Source organism: Xyrauchen texanus, chromosome 47 (assembly GCF_025860055.1).
Source record: "Xyrauchen texanus isolate HMW12.3.18 chromosome 47, RBS_HiC_50CHRs, whole genome shotgun sequence".
Lineage (NCBI taxonomy): Eukaryota > Metazoa > Chordata > Actinopteri > Cypriniformes > Catostomidae > Xyrauchen > Xyrauchen texanus.
Genome location: NC_068322.1, coordinates 11048179 through 11063901, shown reverse-complemented (window position 1 = coordinate 11063901; position 15723 = coordinate 11048179). Strand labels below are relative to the sequence as shown.

Below are 15723 nucleotides of genomic sequence, written 5' to 3'. Positions count from 1 at the left end.
CGGCGAGCCAACAGTGTCTAGTTGATGTCACAACACGTCTTCCTCTGGAGCAAGCTCAGTATCCTTGATCTGTCCTCAAACAGATAAGAGAATAGCACACACCATATAATTTGGATACTTGGAGTGAAATTGAGTTTAAAACTACCCAGGTAGTAATAATTTCTTCTGTCACGTGACTACCTCTGCTTCCATTTTTTTTTTACTTCAATATTTCTTTTCTGGAAGGATCAGACTTTATAAAAAAAAAAAGACAAGTGACAACACAAGGAAAAGACTTTCTGAACTGTGTTTCGGGAACCATTTGTTTCATTTATCAAACAGGCCTGATTGTATTTTTGTTTAATGTATTTGTATTACAAATATTGAACTGGTACCAATACAGTAACTTTTGTTATATCACAAGTTGTAGTGAAATTGCTGTCTCAAATCCTCCTTACGAACCTAAACGTTAAATATATATTGTAATGCTACTGTGCCCATTCAACCTGATCAGTTAAATTAGAGTCCTACACTAGAGTGATTCAACGTGTTACATTGGGTAACATTACTTTTAAAAGTAACTTGTTTGAATATTGTGTTACTCCTTAAAAAAGTAACTTAATTAATGAAAAACTCATTTTTATGGAAAGTAAAGCATTGTTACTTTGCATTACTTTTTTCTCACAGCCACTTTCTCTTCTGCTATCCTTAGCATGATATTACAATGACATTACAGGTCATGCTAGCTACTGTACAACACTCATGCCAAAATAACATAGTAAACAAACAGATATTTAGAAAGTAGGTCTTCACATCATATTTATAATAAAGAATCAATAACATGAATATGAATCTGAATGTGTGTGTGTACTAATGATGCCTTGGGGAGAATGTGTGATGTAATTGCATTCTGTTTTTCTTTCTCTCACAAGCATGCATCATGACTTATTCTGTACATATCTGAAGTCTGTTTTTCTTATATTTTGCATACAAACTCAACCTCTTCAGCGAGTCGTGTATTTTTCCCTCCCTCTCTCTCCGTGTCTCTGTCATCTCATTTCTTTTTCTTACAAGTTCTTATACACACACACACACATACAATCTGTCTCTTGCACATTGTCAAAACAGACAAGAAGAAGACAAGAAGATCGTCCAAGCTACAAAATTATAGAAAGATGGTTTAATTCTTGATTAGTTCGATACTTTTTATTCGGCTACTCAAAAAATAGAGAACTGACATTCAAATCTTTAACAATAGGAGACTTCCACATTACTTGACATCTTTTACATTTACATCCAGTTAATTTACACACATACATATTTGATCAAATCCATATTTAGTCAAATGCTATTGATAAAAGTGGTTCTCATATTTGTCACTCCCAGGATGTCCATCACCTTCCTGTAACCCAGGTCGTATCATACCCATGCAACTCAGATACATAGCTTGGTTACAATACAACCTGTGTCACTGGAGGGCTTCTTATAATCAGAATGACTTTCATGAATTGGATCATTCAAAACTTAAATTATTACAAAACATTAAACGAATAGTTCACCCAAAGTGAAAATTCTCACATGATTAACTCATCCATATGCCATCCCAGATGTGTGACTTTCTTTCATCTGCTAAACTCAAATAAAGATTATTAGAAGAACTTCTCAGCTCTTTTGGTCCATGCAATGCAAGTGAATGGATGCTCCAAAAATCACTTAAATCAGCTTAAAAGTAATCCATACAACTCCAGTGGTTAAATCTATATCTTCAGAAGCTATATGATAGGTGTGGGTGAGAAACAGGTCACTTTTACATTCTTCTTATTGTTTTTGGTTATTCACATACTTCATGCAAATCACCCCCTACTGGGCAGGGAGAAGTATTTCAAGCAAAAAAGGACTTAAATATTGATTTGTTTCTCACCCACACCTATCATATCACTTCTGAAAATATAGATTAAAACACGGGAGTCATATGGATTATTTTCATGATGCCTTTATGCGATTCACATTTTTGGCACACATTCACTTGCGTTGATGGACCTACAGAGCGGCAATATTCTTCTAGAATTCATAATTTCTGTTCTGCATAAGAAAAAAAGTTTAAAAAAAAGAAAAGAAAAAAGTATTTTCTTGGATAGCATGAGGGTGAGCAAATGATGAGAGAATTTATATATACATTTTACATTATAAAATATAGCACTTCTCATGGTATCAAGGAAAAATAATTTTTTCAATATAAATAGGATAGGAACAAATGGCCAAACATGCATTATATAGAAACATTAAGAAACTCACTTTTACACAAAGAAAATCATATTTCTTTTAGAGAGTAAAAATTAAAGACCTGCTGATAAACAATAACAAGTAAAATGTAACTGCTGACAAATCTGCAATTTATACATTACCAATTATAATCACATCCTTTGTAGAAAAATAACTCAAACTAAAAAACAAAACTAAAGACTTAGCAACAAAGCTTTGAGACAAATAAATTCTTAGGTTATGATGATTTGCTAACTTTCATGAATTCTAATTAATTGGTAAAAACAGAAATGACAACATTTACAAACTTCCAGCCTAGAAGACTATACTTACCTGCTGAAAGCCGAGAAAAGACAGTCAAGTATAGAGAGAGAGAGAGAGGAAGGGAAGAGCCTCCAAGGAGAAATGAAGGAACTGAAGTACGTTGTATAAAAAGAGGCCGAATGTATAGGATTTGCAGTTTAACCCTCTTTATCTCTCCCTAGATTGTTACAATTGACCGACAATCTAAGTCTTAGCTAACAAGATAAACTGCCAGTTTGGACATAATCCCTCTGTGACATCAATATGGTTTGTGGGGATTTTTAGGGATTGGTTTAGGTAAATCTTGTTTCCAGATTATGGATCATCCTAGTGCTTGGAGACCTTAAGAGTTTGGTTTGCCTTTCACCTGCTGCTCAAGAAATGGAAGCCAAGACTTAACAAGCCGGATGAATTCAGATGTGACAATTGCTGGTTTGGCCAAAAAAAAAACTAGGCCAGCTTTTACTAGTACTTTCAGTTACCTATTATATCACCTTCAATGTCATTTAGCCTTAGTTCAGACTGGGTTACCTGTTCTCAGTCAATAGAGAAAATGTAGTAGCAAGAAATTAGTACTAGATTTAAAAAGCTTAAAACTTCTGAAGCAAAACCCAATGTTTTCAAAGGAACCACTTCAGAATATAATTCACAAAATGTTCCCATCAGATCATTAAACTAAAGAATCCTCAAAGCTATTTTATCGCTTTGCCATTAATAGTCAAAGAGACTTTGACTAAAAAAAAATATTTTCAACATCCCATTTTCAGAAATCAAGATTTAGATGTTGCTAATGCAACCTATGATCACCAAAAATGACTTTGTCCATCAATCTGTGCTAATTTCCAGGTTATTGTCCCAACACTTCTTATGAGTTCAGTAAATATTGGGAAAGTAGAGAAATAACTTGGGTCTCACATTAATAGGCTGAGTAGAATGATTTTGTAGAAGTGGCATTGCTGTTTGCCAGCTTTTCAGTTCAGTTATCTGAAACTTAGGCTATAGTTCCTACACAATTTTTGAAGACTCTCAGTAGTTCCTCCAGTAACCCCATTTCAAGGCACTTGAAATATTTGTTGAAGTTCCTTGAGTACATAAATAGGACATTTGAGACTTGTTTAAAAGGTGTCAAGAAGTTCTGCAGAGGGTTCTAAAGAACCCCAAAAACGTTTTAATATTTACAGTATACAATAATACTACATGAGATTCAATAGAGGATCAATCAGCTATAAAGCAAACAGCTAAATTCCCTCCAGATCAGTCCTGCATTCCAATCCATTTTAATTACCTCCATTGGTTTTACTAGTTATATCACTGGTTATATCACAACAGCCAAACAAGATGACCCAAAAACAATGGTTGCAGATCAACAGTCTGCTGACATAACATTAATTATTATCAATTATATCGATCAAAAACCCATAATATATGGGCATCATTGAGTAGCCTGCTCAACCTTATCTCAATGATGACAATATCTTGATTCCATTGATTCATTACACCCCAACTACCAACTTGATGTAAGGACATTGAAAACCAAAATACAATTACACTTTAGCCAGTCTGTGAGTTCACTGTGTTGAGGATGCAAGTTAATTGCTAAGATAAAAATCTCTCAGTGACACCAACTAACTGTCCATGCCAAACTGTCTAGATCAGTTACTGTGGCACGAAGGAATCTGTCAGTGAAAATTTGGTTAAAAATGCAGAGTAGAACAATTGTTATTACACTATGGTTCATTTATAGAACAGCATGTGTTGCCTAATCATGTGCTTAAAGAATCCTGGGGGTGTGGTGTAGAATAAGCATGGACAGGGCGGATTATCCCGGCAACATGTCCGGAAGATCACCAAGAGGATGATCTTCCCTTTAATCCCCATCTATCCCCCACTTTTAACACCGTTGAAGACTTTAAGGATTTTATAAAAGGTCATTCATTCTGAGTTCTGGCAGTCAGGCTGTTCATTGACTCCAAAAGTACATAGTGCTAGAAGAAGACCTCTAGCTGCGCAACCATGGATGCATGGGCCGTTCAGTTCGCGAATCTCTCCAAAGTAAGCCCCTTTGAGGGCCCACAGTACCACTTGGCCCCCAAGTGGGCTTTCTACCTGCAGGCAGCATTCATGGGCTTTGTATTTTTTGTGGGCACCCCTCTCAATGCAGTCGTCCTCTTCGTAACAATGAAGTACAAGAAGCTCAGGCAGCCTCTCAACTACATCCTGGTGAATATCTCTGTAGCAGGCTTTATTTTCGACACATTCTCGGTCAGCCAAGTATTTGTGAGCGCTCTACGAGGTTATTACTTTCTCGGGCACACGTTGTGTGCGATGGAAGCAGCAATGGGAGCAATTGCAGGTAAGAGACAGAATTTCTTACATTACTGCATTAATTCAACATCTAAACATGGCATTGATTTAATATTCAGATCAGAATGCGCTGTGCTGATGGCTTTGGTTTCTCTTTCAGGTCTTGTGACAGGATGGTCCCTGGCTGTTCTGGCTTTCGAGAGATACGTTGTCATCTGCAAACCTTTTGGCAGCTTCAAGTTTGGACAAGGACAGGCTCTCGGAGCAGTAGCCTTCACCTGGTTCATGGGCATTGGCTGCGCCACTCCTCCCTTCTTTGGATGGAGCAGGTGAAATGTTTTCCAGGCTAAATTTCATATTTATATTACTACGTCAAAGATTTTTTTTTTTACAATCAGTTTTCATTGATGTCGCAGATACATTCCAGAGGGTCTTGGCACTGCTTGTGGACCTGACTGGTACACAAAGAGTGTGGAGTACAACTCAGAGAGCTACACCTACTTCCTTATTGTCACCTGCTTCTTCATGCCAATGACTATCATTATCTTCTCCTACTCTCAGCTCCTGGGAGCCCTGCGTGCCGTAAGTGTCCAAACCTTTTATGGCTTTATTCTCGACTTACCTTAGCAGTCATTTTTTTTTGTTGCAAATAGTTGTCTGGACTATTCAGACAATATTAATGTTATTGGTATATTTAGGAGAATTCTATGAGTATCATATGAATAATCCTCTAATTTGGTCCCAAATATCTGTCCATTCTTAAATGCACAAATACAAATTTGTTATATCTGACATCAGTTACATACAAATGTTTTTATGCTCTTCAAGGCCATGCAATACAGCACAAACATTTTTGGATTTTGTACATGGATATTTCGCAACTGATCAAATACTGTATCAATTTTCTTGTAGGTTGCAGCTCAGCAGGCAGAGTCAGCCTCCACCCAGAAGGCAGAGAAGGAAGTGTCCAGGATGGTCATTGTGATGGTGGGATCTTTTGTGCTTTGCTATGCCCCATATGCCGTCACTGCCATGTGGTTCGCCAATGCTGATGATTCAAACAAGGATTACCGTATGGTCGCTATCCCTGCTTTCTTCTCAAAAAGCTCCTGTGTGTACAATCCTCTAATCTACGCCTTCATGAACAAACAGGTTGGTGCATGCACAGCAAACACCAGTGTTATCATTAACTGAAACTGATAAAAATATGAGATTTTTGTTAACTCAAACAAAAATATAAACTATAATAATTGAAAAACTAAAATCAAATTAAATTTTTATGACTCAGAAATGACACTAAGTAAAATAAAATATAAATGACCTCAAATTAGTTTTAGATACACAGAATATGACATTTGAAACCTTTACAACGTGCCTTCTTCAAACTTGATAACACCCTGAGAAATGCAATCCCTTTAAACATATTTAAATTATATCCAATAGCACATTAAACTTGACAGCCTTAAAATATGAAAAAAGCTGTGCACACTGAGAGACATTAACACTACCATCTTTGTTTTTTCATTCCAGTTCAATGCCTGCATCATGGAGACTGTATTTGGCAAAAAGATTGATGAGTCCTCTGAGGTTTCCAGCAAGACCGAAACCTCATCTGTGGCTGCATAAATATTTCCAAACCACATTTAGAAATTATCTGGACCTGTTTTCCCATTCACCCCGATTGTTCAAATCCTCTACCTTTACACTCTGTCAAGGGCCAAGGGATGCCAACAAGCCCCTTGTCCCAAAGACACAGTCCGCTGGATGGCCAACTGGCGTGCAACATCCCACCATCCTTTCTGTGCATAACCGGCTATTTTTTTATGTTAAACACTGCTATTTCATGTTAAAACAATGCATTATGCATTGATGATGAAGTAGAATATTTAATTTTCAACCTGCAAAAGAAAATCAAAAAAAAAAAAAATTATAATAATGAGACATCCTCTCATGTTAATGGACTCCTGCAAAGCTTTTAATCTAACAACTCTGGAAAAGGATATTCCTGATTTTGTTTTTAAAAATACCCTACTGCTGTCCCATTAGCCACAATCCATTTTCAATAGTGGCAATTTGTATTCTATTCAATTCTAAAATAAGTGCTTGTTTTGAGGAATATTAAACAATGCACATTGGAATTCACAGATGTAGAGTAGATTCTAAGTGCTTTACTCACAACGGAATCTTTAAAGTACTTAATAAAGTCCAGCTTTCTGGTTGGCTTATCCAAGATATATAAGATCACAAGGAATTATCCATGTCCATCCGCGAGGAAACGTTCACTGGAAGTTTGCTAAAAACGATGACAAATCATGAGTGACAGCTTTTGTCCTATTACTGGCACCATCACATCGGACCTCTAATATCTGTATCTATACTACCATTGTACATGTTCTATTATAATTAGAGATACAGTGAACATGAATTTGTACATGTGCCCTGTTTTTAGAATTATTAAAGATTTATATTGTTTGATGCATTCTTCTTCTGCCTGTGAGTCTCTCTTTGTAAATTAACTGAAATGGCCTCTATCTTACTCTCTGTGAAGACTAATTCTTTCAGTATCTCCACAAGAAATGATAAACATTTTACCCTGTTGCTTTTTATGTATTAATAAATGGCATTAGTCAACTTCAGTAAGTGAAAGTTTGAGCCAAAAAGTTGAGAGTACAATGACAGACGAAATGAGACTTCCTGTGAGCCGTCACAGTGGGACAACGTTTTATACAAGACAGATTGTTTCAGTGTTTATAAAGGGGTCATGACACGAGGAATAAATTTTCCCTTGATCTTTTTACATACATGTCATTTATACTATTAAAAACTTAATTTTAAGTTTTAGAACTCAAAACGTCCTCATCACTGCAGAAAGAGAATTTGTTGAAACCAAGCAACTAAAACGATTCGTTCTCTACTTACTCCACATTGTGATGTCACACTGTGGTAGATATTTGCATCTGACCACCTCCACAACAATGACTATTGTAACTTATTACTACTGAAGCCCAGCAGTGGTGAGCTGTGAGATGGCAAGGAGTGAGCAGGTCAGTCAAGAGCAGAGAGCCAATCATAACAGTGACCGTTTTCTGTCAATTTTAAAGGAGAAACAGCACCAAAACAAAGCGTTTCTGACAGGGGGGGGGGTCAGAATGAGGTTTATTATATATATATATATATATATATATATATATATATATATATATATATATATATATATATATTTTTTTTTTTTATGCAAAAACTTGCTGTTATAAGTGAATCTCAAGGAACATATTGAACTAATAAAAAAGACATGTCATGATCCCTTTACAGGGTGATATAAAAAAAAAAAAAGGAACACAATTTTGGTAATTCAAGTCTTAAAGAAGTGACAGTGTTTTTCGTAAGTAACCAAATGCAAAATTTTAACTTATCCAATCGGTAAATGTAACCATGGCCATCACTTTAATAATGTATATGAAATATACTGTACATTACAACATAATTACAAAATATACAGAATGAATACATACCACAGGAATTTAAAAAAATTATTGTCTGCTATTTTGTGATCTTATTAAAAACTGACAATGAGATGTAATAATGTGAATGATGAAATCAAGGCAATTGTCCCAATAAACGACTAATAAACTATTTTTTAGTTTTCATAATTACATTTTATTGACGATTTGGTGTTTGAAAAATAATCTGTAGGTACTGTAACAGCACTGCTTGAACCCCAGAGATGAGTTTTGACTTGTGTTTAAGAAAATTAAAAAACTTGGCCAAATTCTAAGTGGGCCAACAGAACCCAATCAATATCAAGCTAAAAACAGTAACCTTGAGAAACATCTTTGATTGGACACTATGACAATGGGAACCAAAAACAAATTGAGGTTCTAAACTTAGTCCCTACTGAAGAGCCATATCGGAATGCCAGTAAATTGCCATGAAAGAAATCTGTAAAAATATCAGTGGAAAACTCATGGATATTGTCTTGTAAACAGAGAAAAAAAAATATCTGATCCTCATGATCTAGGGCCTAAAAACCCTCTAGTGTTTGTGCCAAAACAAGTACACACAGGATACAAATTTGGACATTATCTATATGTATGAAATCATATATACATACTTGAATACATATTTTAGTTTGAATAAAGCCTCAGAGGCCATTCTTTATACTTCCCAAGAGGATTGTGAACAGTAGGGGGACCTGATCATTACTCTGAAATGCAGCGGATGTCAGGGCTTAGCAAAGCCACATAGATATACTTCTGGTATAAAACCCCAAGACTGGTCCTATAATCGCTCCTCATTACAATGAGCATAATCAGGAAATGACAATGCTGTACATTGACAGTGATTCCAAAGACTGAGCAAAACAACCACTGATAAGAATATACTTTACAGAATAACACAAAACAATTATGAATGCATCTTCATGTGCAAATAAAAGGAAAACAATCCATCACCAAGTAAACAAAATCTGAGGGTTTAGTGTTGCATTACGATGAAGCAATACAAAATAAATTATATTCCTTAACAAATCAAGTTAAAAAGTAATTATCTATAATACTAGAAAAGTGAATCAAAACTCATCGTGTCGAACTAATGCCTCCCCAAAGTCAGTTGCTTGGCTACCCACAAACAAGTCGTACTTGTTGACAATTTCTTCTTTGGTTAGTTTCCCATCCTGAAAGACAGTGTGTGACAGTTTCAATTATAATTTCATTCCATTGTAGGTGTGCAAATATTTATTTATAATATGTTTATTAGTACTATATGATGTTGCCTCACCTTGTTTGAGTCAGACTCGTATACCAGATGCTTTGCTTCAGCCTCTGCATGGTCGTAGTCAGCTGGTAGAATCCAGTCCATGGTCTCCTCTTTGTCCATCTTCCCATCCTTGTTCTTGTCTCTGAACTCGGAAAACTGCTCACGCTCTGTCGCCACCCATTCTGGCTCATCCATTTCATCCTCATGGTTATACATGTCACCTGATATTCAAAACAGATATCACCCAGCCATGTTTAACTATACTGAGAAATGTAAAAACACTATAAAACTAATACTGTACAACTAATACAATAGATTACTCACCAATATACTCCTCCAGATCGATAAAACCATCACCATTCTTATCAATATCCTCCATAGTTTCCTGATGATTAAATTGAGGGAGCAAGACAATGGGTTAAAGGTGAAATGGGTTATAGAAAATCTTGACAAAACCTTTTCTAAAATAACATTATTAAGATCACATCAACACTGACCATGTTTACTTTATTACATATTCCTGGTATTATTGTGTAATTTAGGAAGGAAAATGGGTTGAAAACACATGATGTTGACTTTAACCTAGGATTGAACCAGCATTCCAAAACTCACCAACACAACAATGCCCTTCATATGTTCATACTCCTCAGGGTGGAGGAAGGCAGTGAACTCCTCTTTGTCAGCAATGTGGTCTCTATTCTCATCAGCCATTTTGAAGCGTCGCTCATCTCTGGCCATCATCTGCTTATAGTTGTAGCCATCATCAGGCTCAGGGTCATCTAGATGATCATGGACCATATAAATCCACTTTATTAACACTTACTAAGCTTAAATATTGTATTTTTTGTGTCTAGTAGAGGTCGAACGATAGTGGATTTTGCCAATACTGATAACTTAGGTGGTGGAAAAGGTCAATAACCGATTAATCATCTGACAGTTTTTAAAATCGATTTACAGAATGTTAAAACAATTATTTGTCTTTCCTTACTTTGGCAAAGAAATAGAGGCTATAAGTGTCTAAAATGAATAAAATCACAGAAGCAGTTTATAATAAATCCAAAATTACAATAACAACCATACAAAAATTATGATTTTGTGCATAGCCCATGGACTATTAGTCTGGGACTGTAATAAAGCACAAAACACAGGTGACTGTTACAGTATTTTGAGATGACAGATACTTGGCTCCATTACAATGCTCTATAGCAGGGTTGCCCAATATGTCGATCACGATCTACTAGTCGATCGCAAAGGCAATGCTGGTAGATCGCACAAAATTTAAATGTACTTTCGTTAAATTTTAATAAAAATAAATCTAATGTCTTTCCTTCTTTTAGTTTCTGTCTGACTTGCACTTGACGAGTAAATATTGACCAGGCGAGGTTTTGTTTATTCAGTTGCCATGACAACTAGGTTTGCGGATTCCAAGGACTTCTGAGAACGGAGCGCGAAATTGCAACAGTTTTGCCTAATCTGGGCAGTACCATCGCAATTTCGATATCAGAATAAGTTAAATGCCCTGGCTATTGTAATCTATTGTGCTGTAGGTGTTTTGGGTTTAGTGTTAAAACTGAATGATATCAACATTGATATATATTATGGGATACATGCAGTAGTCCCAACAAGCATTTTCTTATTTTAAATTAAACAGTTTTTTTTAGTTGGTAGATCTTATTGAGTTGGTCATTTAAAAGTAGATCATCACACAAAAAAATGTGGGCACCCCTGCTCTATAATTTAGTATTTTTTTACCAAATTAAGCTTTTTATATCACACGCACACACACACTTAAGGGTTTTGTTTATTTATTTTACTGGACTCAACTGGAGGAATAAGGTTTACTATTCACAATATATGAATTGGAAGCATGATGTATGTGCTGATGGAGCACATTTCTATGAAGTCACATTTCTTTGCATGCCCTTGCTTCTACTTATAAACTTGATTTTCAAAACAAAAACACAAATATTCATTAAAGTGAAGATAAAAATATGGATGAATATTGTCAATGATGACAGATTTAGATATGGGTGTCAGTGATTGTTTTTATTTAACTTCTAGAGGCAGCTGTTATACTGTATAACCAAGACATTCGAACTGTGGAATCCTCCAGCACTACCACAGAGGAACACGGAGGAATTAAAAATAACAAAAAACATCGGCAACTATCGGTTTAGAATATTGCCGATAATCGATAGTTCCAAAAAGCCAATATAATAAAATGAATCTGTAAAACCAATATATCAGTCTACCTCTAGTGTCAAGAGACAAATTTTTGACCCTTCATGCTCAACACTGAGATTTGATAGTTAGATAATATTGCTCACTGAACGCAAGATACAAGCTTCGTGTAAATTGAGGAAGAAAACAACAAACTAGTTTTTCCATTTAAAAACAATTTGGATTAAAAAGAGATTTTGGGTTTTCTTACCGAGGTAGGTGCCATATGTGACATTCTTGTATTCATCCCAGGAGATCATACCATCGTTATTCATGTCGAAATCCTTCCACTGCCTTTCCACATTGTCATAGATGTATTTCTTTTGAGCCTTTTTTATCCATGCTTTCAGCTCAGCCTCTGTGACAAAGCCATCATTGTCTGCATCAATTTTATCCACTATTTTACTGAAAGAGAGTGAGAAAGCGCGAGAGAGAGAAAGAGAGAGAATAAATAATGATGGTTGTTGGTGTGGAAAGCAGAGAGGTGTGGATTACACACTTCAGCTTTAATGATTAATAGGCGGTATACAGATTATGTTGATCAGTATGTAGTAAATAGTAAACTATATTCCATTCCACACATAGCCCACCACTAAGTACAATCATTACCCAAGCCTCATCTTGCTTTCCTCTGGGGTCAGGTCATCAAAACTCTTGGCTTCCTCCTCGCCAAGGAAGGCATCGTGGTCGTAGTCAAAGTTTGCGCCATCATCGTGCTCCTTGCTGCTCAGTTGCGTGTCGTGGTGGACACGGTCCTTCTTCTCTGTAGGTTTACTGGTGGCATAAACCACGCACAGAGCAAAGCACATCAACAGAGGCCTAATTTCCATCTTCATCAAACAATTCTGTGGAAAGAGAGGGTGTATATATCAGCATAAATACTATACTTCTAAACCCAGACAAAACATTTACTGACCACAGGAAATCAAGCTACTAGTGTGGCCATGTTTAAACAGTGCACTGTGCAGTATGCTCAAATAATCTCAGGATTTTAATAATGTTTGCTTAAATCAGTGAATGTAAACACTGGCCATGTTTGAGAAAGAAAGCATGTCTAAATGGCATTCAGAACTATTGTTCTTAGTCCAAAAGAGGGGAAAGAGAAGAATCCTGCCTGGAAAACATCAGGCTTAACTTGTGACAGGAAACACTGCGTGCATGAGGGAAAAAAAGCTTACGTGTTTCCAGATTGAACAAACCCATAAATAAGGGAGATAAAATAGGGTGAAAAGCCTAATAGTACAGCCAAGTGTGTAAGACACACCAAAAGAATTAGCACACATTAGGACAAAATTAAATGGTTATACAAACATTACAGTATGACAAACAACTAGCGGACTGGATAGATAGACTGTTACGTAGACAGTCAGATAAAGCATCATATATATATATATATATATATATAAGATAGGTGAAGCTATATGATTGGTGTGGGTGAGAAACAGATCAATAATTACGTATTTTTTACTATAAATTTCCACTTTCACATTCTTTTTTCACATCCTCTCTACTGGGCAGAGAGGAGAAATTATTGTAAAAAAGGACTTTACTATTGATCTGTTTCTCACCCATGCTTATTATATCACTTAAAATTATGAGATAATTTTCATTTAAAAGCTCTAGGAGGAGTTACAGCCAGAAGCTTTGGTCTTTGTTCAGGGATTTAGAAAAAACCCCTAAACAAATTTATAAAAACGGCTTTACCAAGCCAACATAATAAAGGCAACAGTGTGTAAAATAACTCTGCAAGTCTTCAAAGACAAGGTAGCATATTATCTGTACAATACTATTTGAAGCCAAAATAATTATTTAGACTACATATTTCACAATTACAATAAATACGCACAACAGACACTGTGATTAATTGCAATCAAGTGTTTAAGCATACATCCAGTTTTTATAAAGAAACTATGGGCCCCAGAGCGCTTTTGAGGTACCTTGAAAGAGCTCTCTTTTAAGTATGTGCTGTTGCAATAACCTTGAGTAAACTAGGGTCACCAACTCTATAATTTAACAGTGGCATGCCATGTTCTTTCTTTTTTTTCCTCACAATAACCTACATTCTTTTAAATAATGCGAGACTCAACTAAAGATAAGTCACATCAAAAATAAAATACATATCCAGATTAGAGGGTAACTTTACATACAGCTTCAATAGGAGATGCAATTTAGCCTACTCTACAACTTCAACACCCTAAACCGTTTTACTACAAGTCAACCAATATGTAAATATATATATATATATATATATATATATATATATATATATATATATATATATATGTTTAAAATTTTCAGATAATTCAAGCACCACAACAAGTTACCATTGTTTACATTACAATGTACACATACAGAAACATTACACGGGCATGCAATGCACTATTCATTTTCCTATCTTACAAAGTGTTTATCAATATGCTTATACAGACATACCTAGATTTCCAACGAGGCCGAGAATCCCAGACACAATACAGCGTCTTTGGTTTATTCCACACACCCCTGTGCCACACCGTTTTTCGGACGGGAGCAGAGCCGTAATCCAATCACAGTGCGAACAGCGGACTGCAGCCTATTGATTGGGCCACTTCAGCACTACAAGCCCCGGATGTCATGAAATCTGTTGTTTAATATAGCGCTGAATCAGCGCTCTCTTCTTTGATTGGCCAGGATAAATATAGAAACCAATCAGCGCGAACGCCAGCAAAAAGCGGTTAATGCGCCTCTTGAAGTCGTCGTGCAGCTAGTGGATTGTTTTATTGGCTACATCTTGCCACGTCCCCAAAATTTGAGAGAGCCTCAAATCCTCGTCGTGCTATCCCGCTGCATTACATAAACGCATGTTGTAGTATGTACTGTACAATGCGAGCAGAAATAATGGCATTTTGTATGAAACATGATGATATCAGCCTTCTCATAACTTTCATTAATTAGTTACGGTTAACACTATACAACAGAATAGAACTGTTCTGATAACAAGCTAGTAGTTATGAATCGTAATGAATTGTGCTTTTAAAGCAACATGTATTGAAGTTTGTTTCTTTACTTGATGCTGCTCTACACTATTTACTTTACTGCTCTCTGGTGGTCAATATGATGAAATGCATCTTCAAATTCATTGCCTACAAAGTCAATGCCAATGTAATTAACCCGTATGCCTTACGCCATTATTGGATCACATTACAGTTATTGCCGGTCAAACGTGAGCGGAAACATTAAGAGTATAATTTTAAAAATGGCTATGAAAGAAATTTAACAACTCTAATTTCAATCATGTATTTTGACAAGAGTTGTGCATTTTGATTGGGTTTTTGGGTATTTAGACATAATTTTTTTATTTATTTATGAATACATTTTCTCAAAAAATATTTAACATTTATTTAATTTATATAATTTATTTTCTCAAATATTGAACCAGTCGTCATAAATCAAATACCGTTTGAAAGCTTAAAGTCTCAAGAATAAAAATGTGGCGTCCATTTTTAAAAATATATGAAAACCAGATGCAATTCCATGTATAAACACTAGGTGGCTGCAGAGAGCTTCTTATTAATTCCTGGTAGAAGAGAAGATGATTTCTAGATTTGGTCAAGTTCTGCATTTAGATTATACATATACATATATAGGCTATATACAAACACACACACGCACACACACACACACACACACAATATAATACAAATATTTTAAAATATCTAAAAATCTTTTAAAAAAAGATGCATTCACCTGAGAAGTAGCATATAAGATATTTCGACTTGCTTTTAGAGAATAGATCTTGAATATAAGTATATTTTGTCTTTACTGCACTCGCAGAAGTATAACCATTTGTTGTGGTTAATCATTAGATTAACCACAACAAATTGTTCTAATAATTGTTAGATTAATTGATTATCAAAATAATCG

The 15723-nt window shown here is 35.5% G+C and overlaps 2 protein-coding genes across 2 annotated transcripts; one reads left to right on the top strand and one right to left on the bottom strand.

The window, feature by feature from the left end:
- The first annotated feature begins 4513 nt into the window (after positions 1-4513).
- Positions 4514-7315, top strand: opn1sw1 (opsin 1 (cone pigments), short-wave-sensitive 1). Its single transcript, XM_052121220.1, has 5 exons — positions 4514-4897; positions 5009-5177; positions 5265-5430; positions 5761-6000; positions 6379-7315. Exons 1-5 carry the CDS (start codon positions 4558-4560, stop codon positions 6472-6474), a joined length of 1011 nt encoding a protein of 336 aa, XP_051977180.1. The 5' UTR covers positions 4514-4557; the 3' UTR covers positions 6475-7315.
- Positions 7316-8294: 979 nt separating this feature from the next.
- Positions 8295-14386, bottom strand: LOC127638935 (calumenin-A-like). Its single transcript, XM_052120705.1, has 7 exons — positions 14257-14386; positions 12433-12668; positions 12035-12228; positions 10216-10382; positions 9928-9988; positions 9625-9824; positions 8295-9520 (listed from the first exon to the last, which is right to left on the bottom strand). The coding sequence occupies exons 2-7, from the start codon at positions 12657-12659 to the stop codon at positions 9416-9418; spliced, it is 954 nt and encodes a 317-aa protein (XP_051976665.1). The 5' UTR covers positions 12660-12668; positions 14257-14386; the 3' UTR covers positions 8295-9415.
- Positions 14387-15723: the final 1337 nt, after the last annotated feature.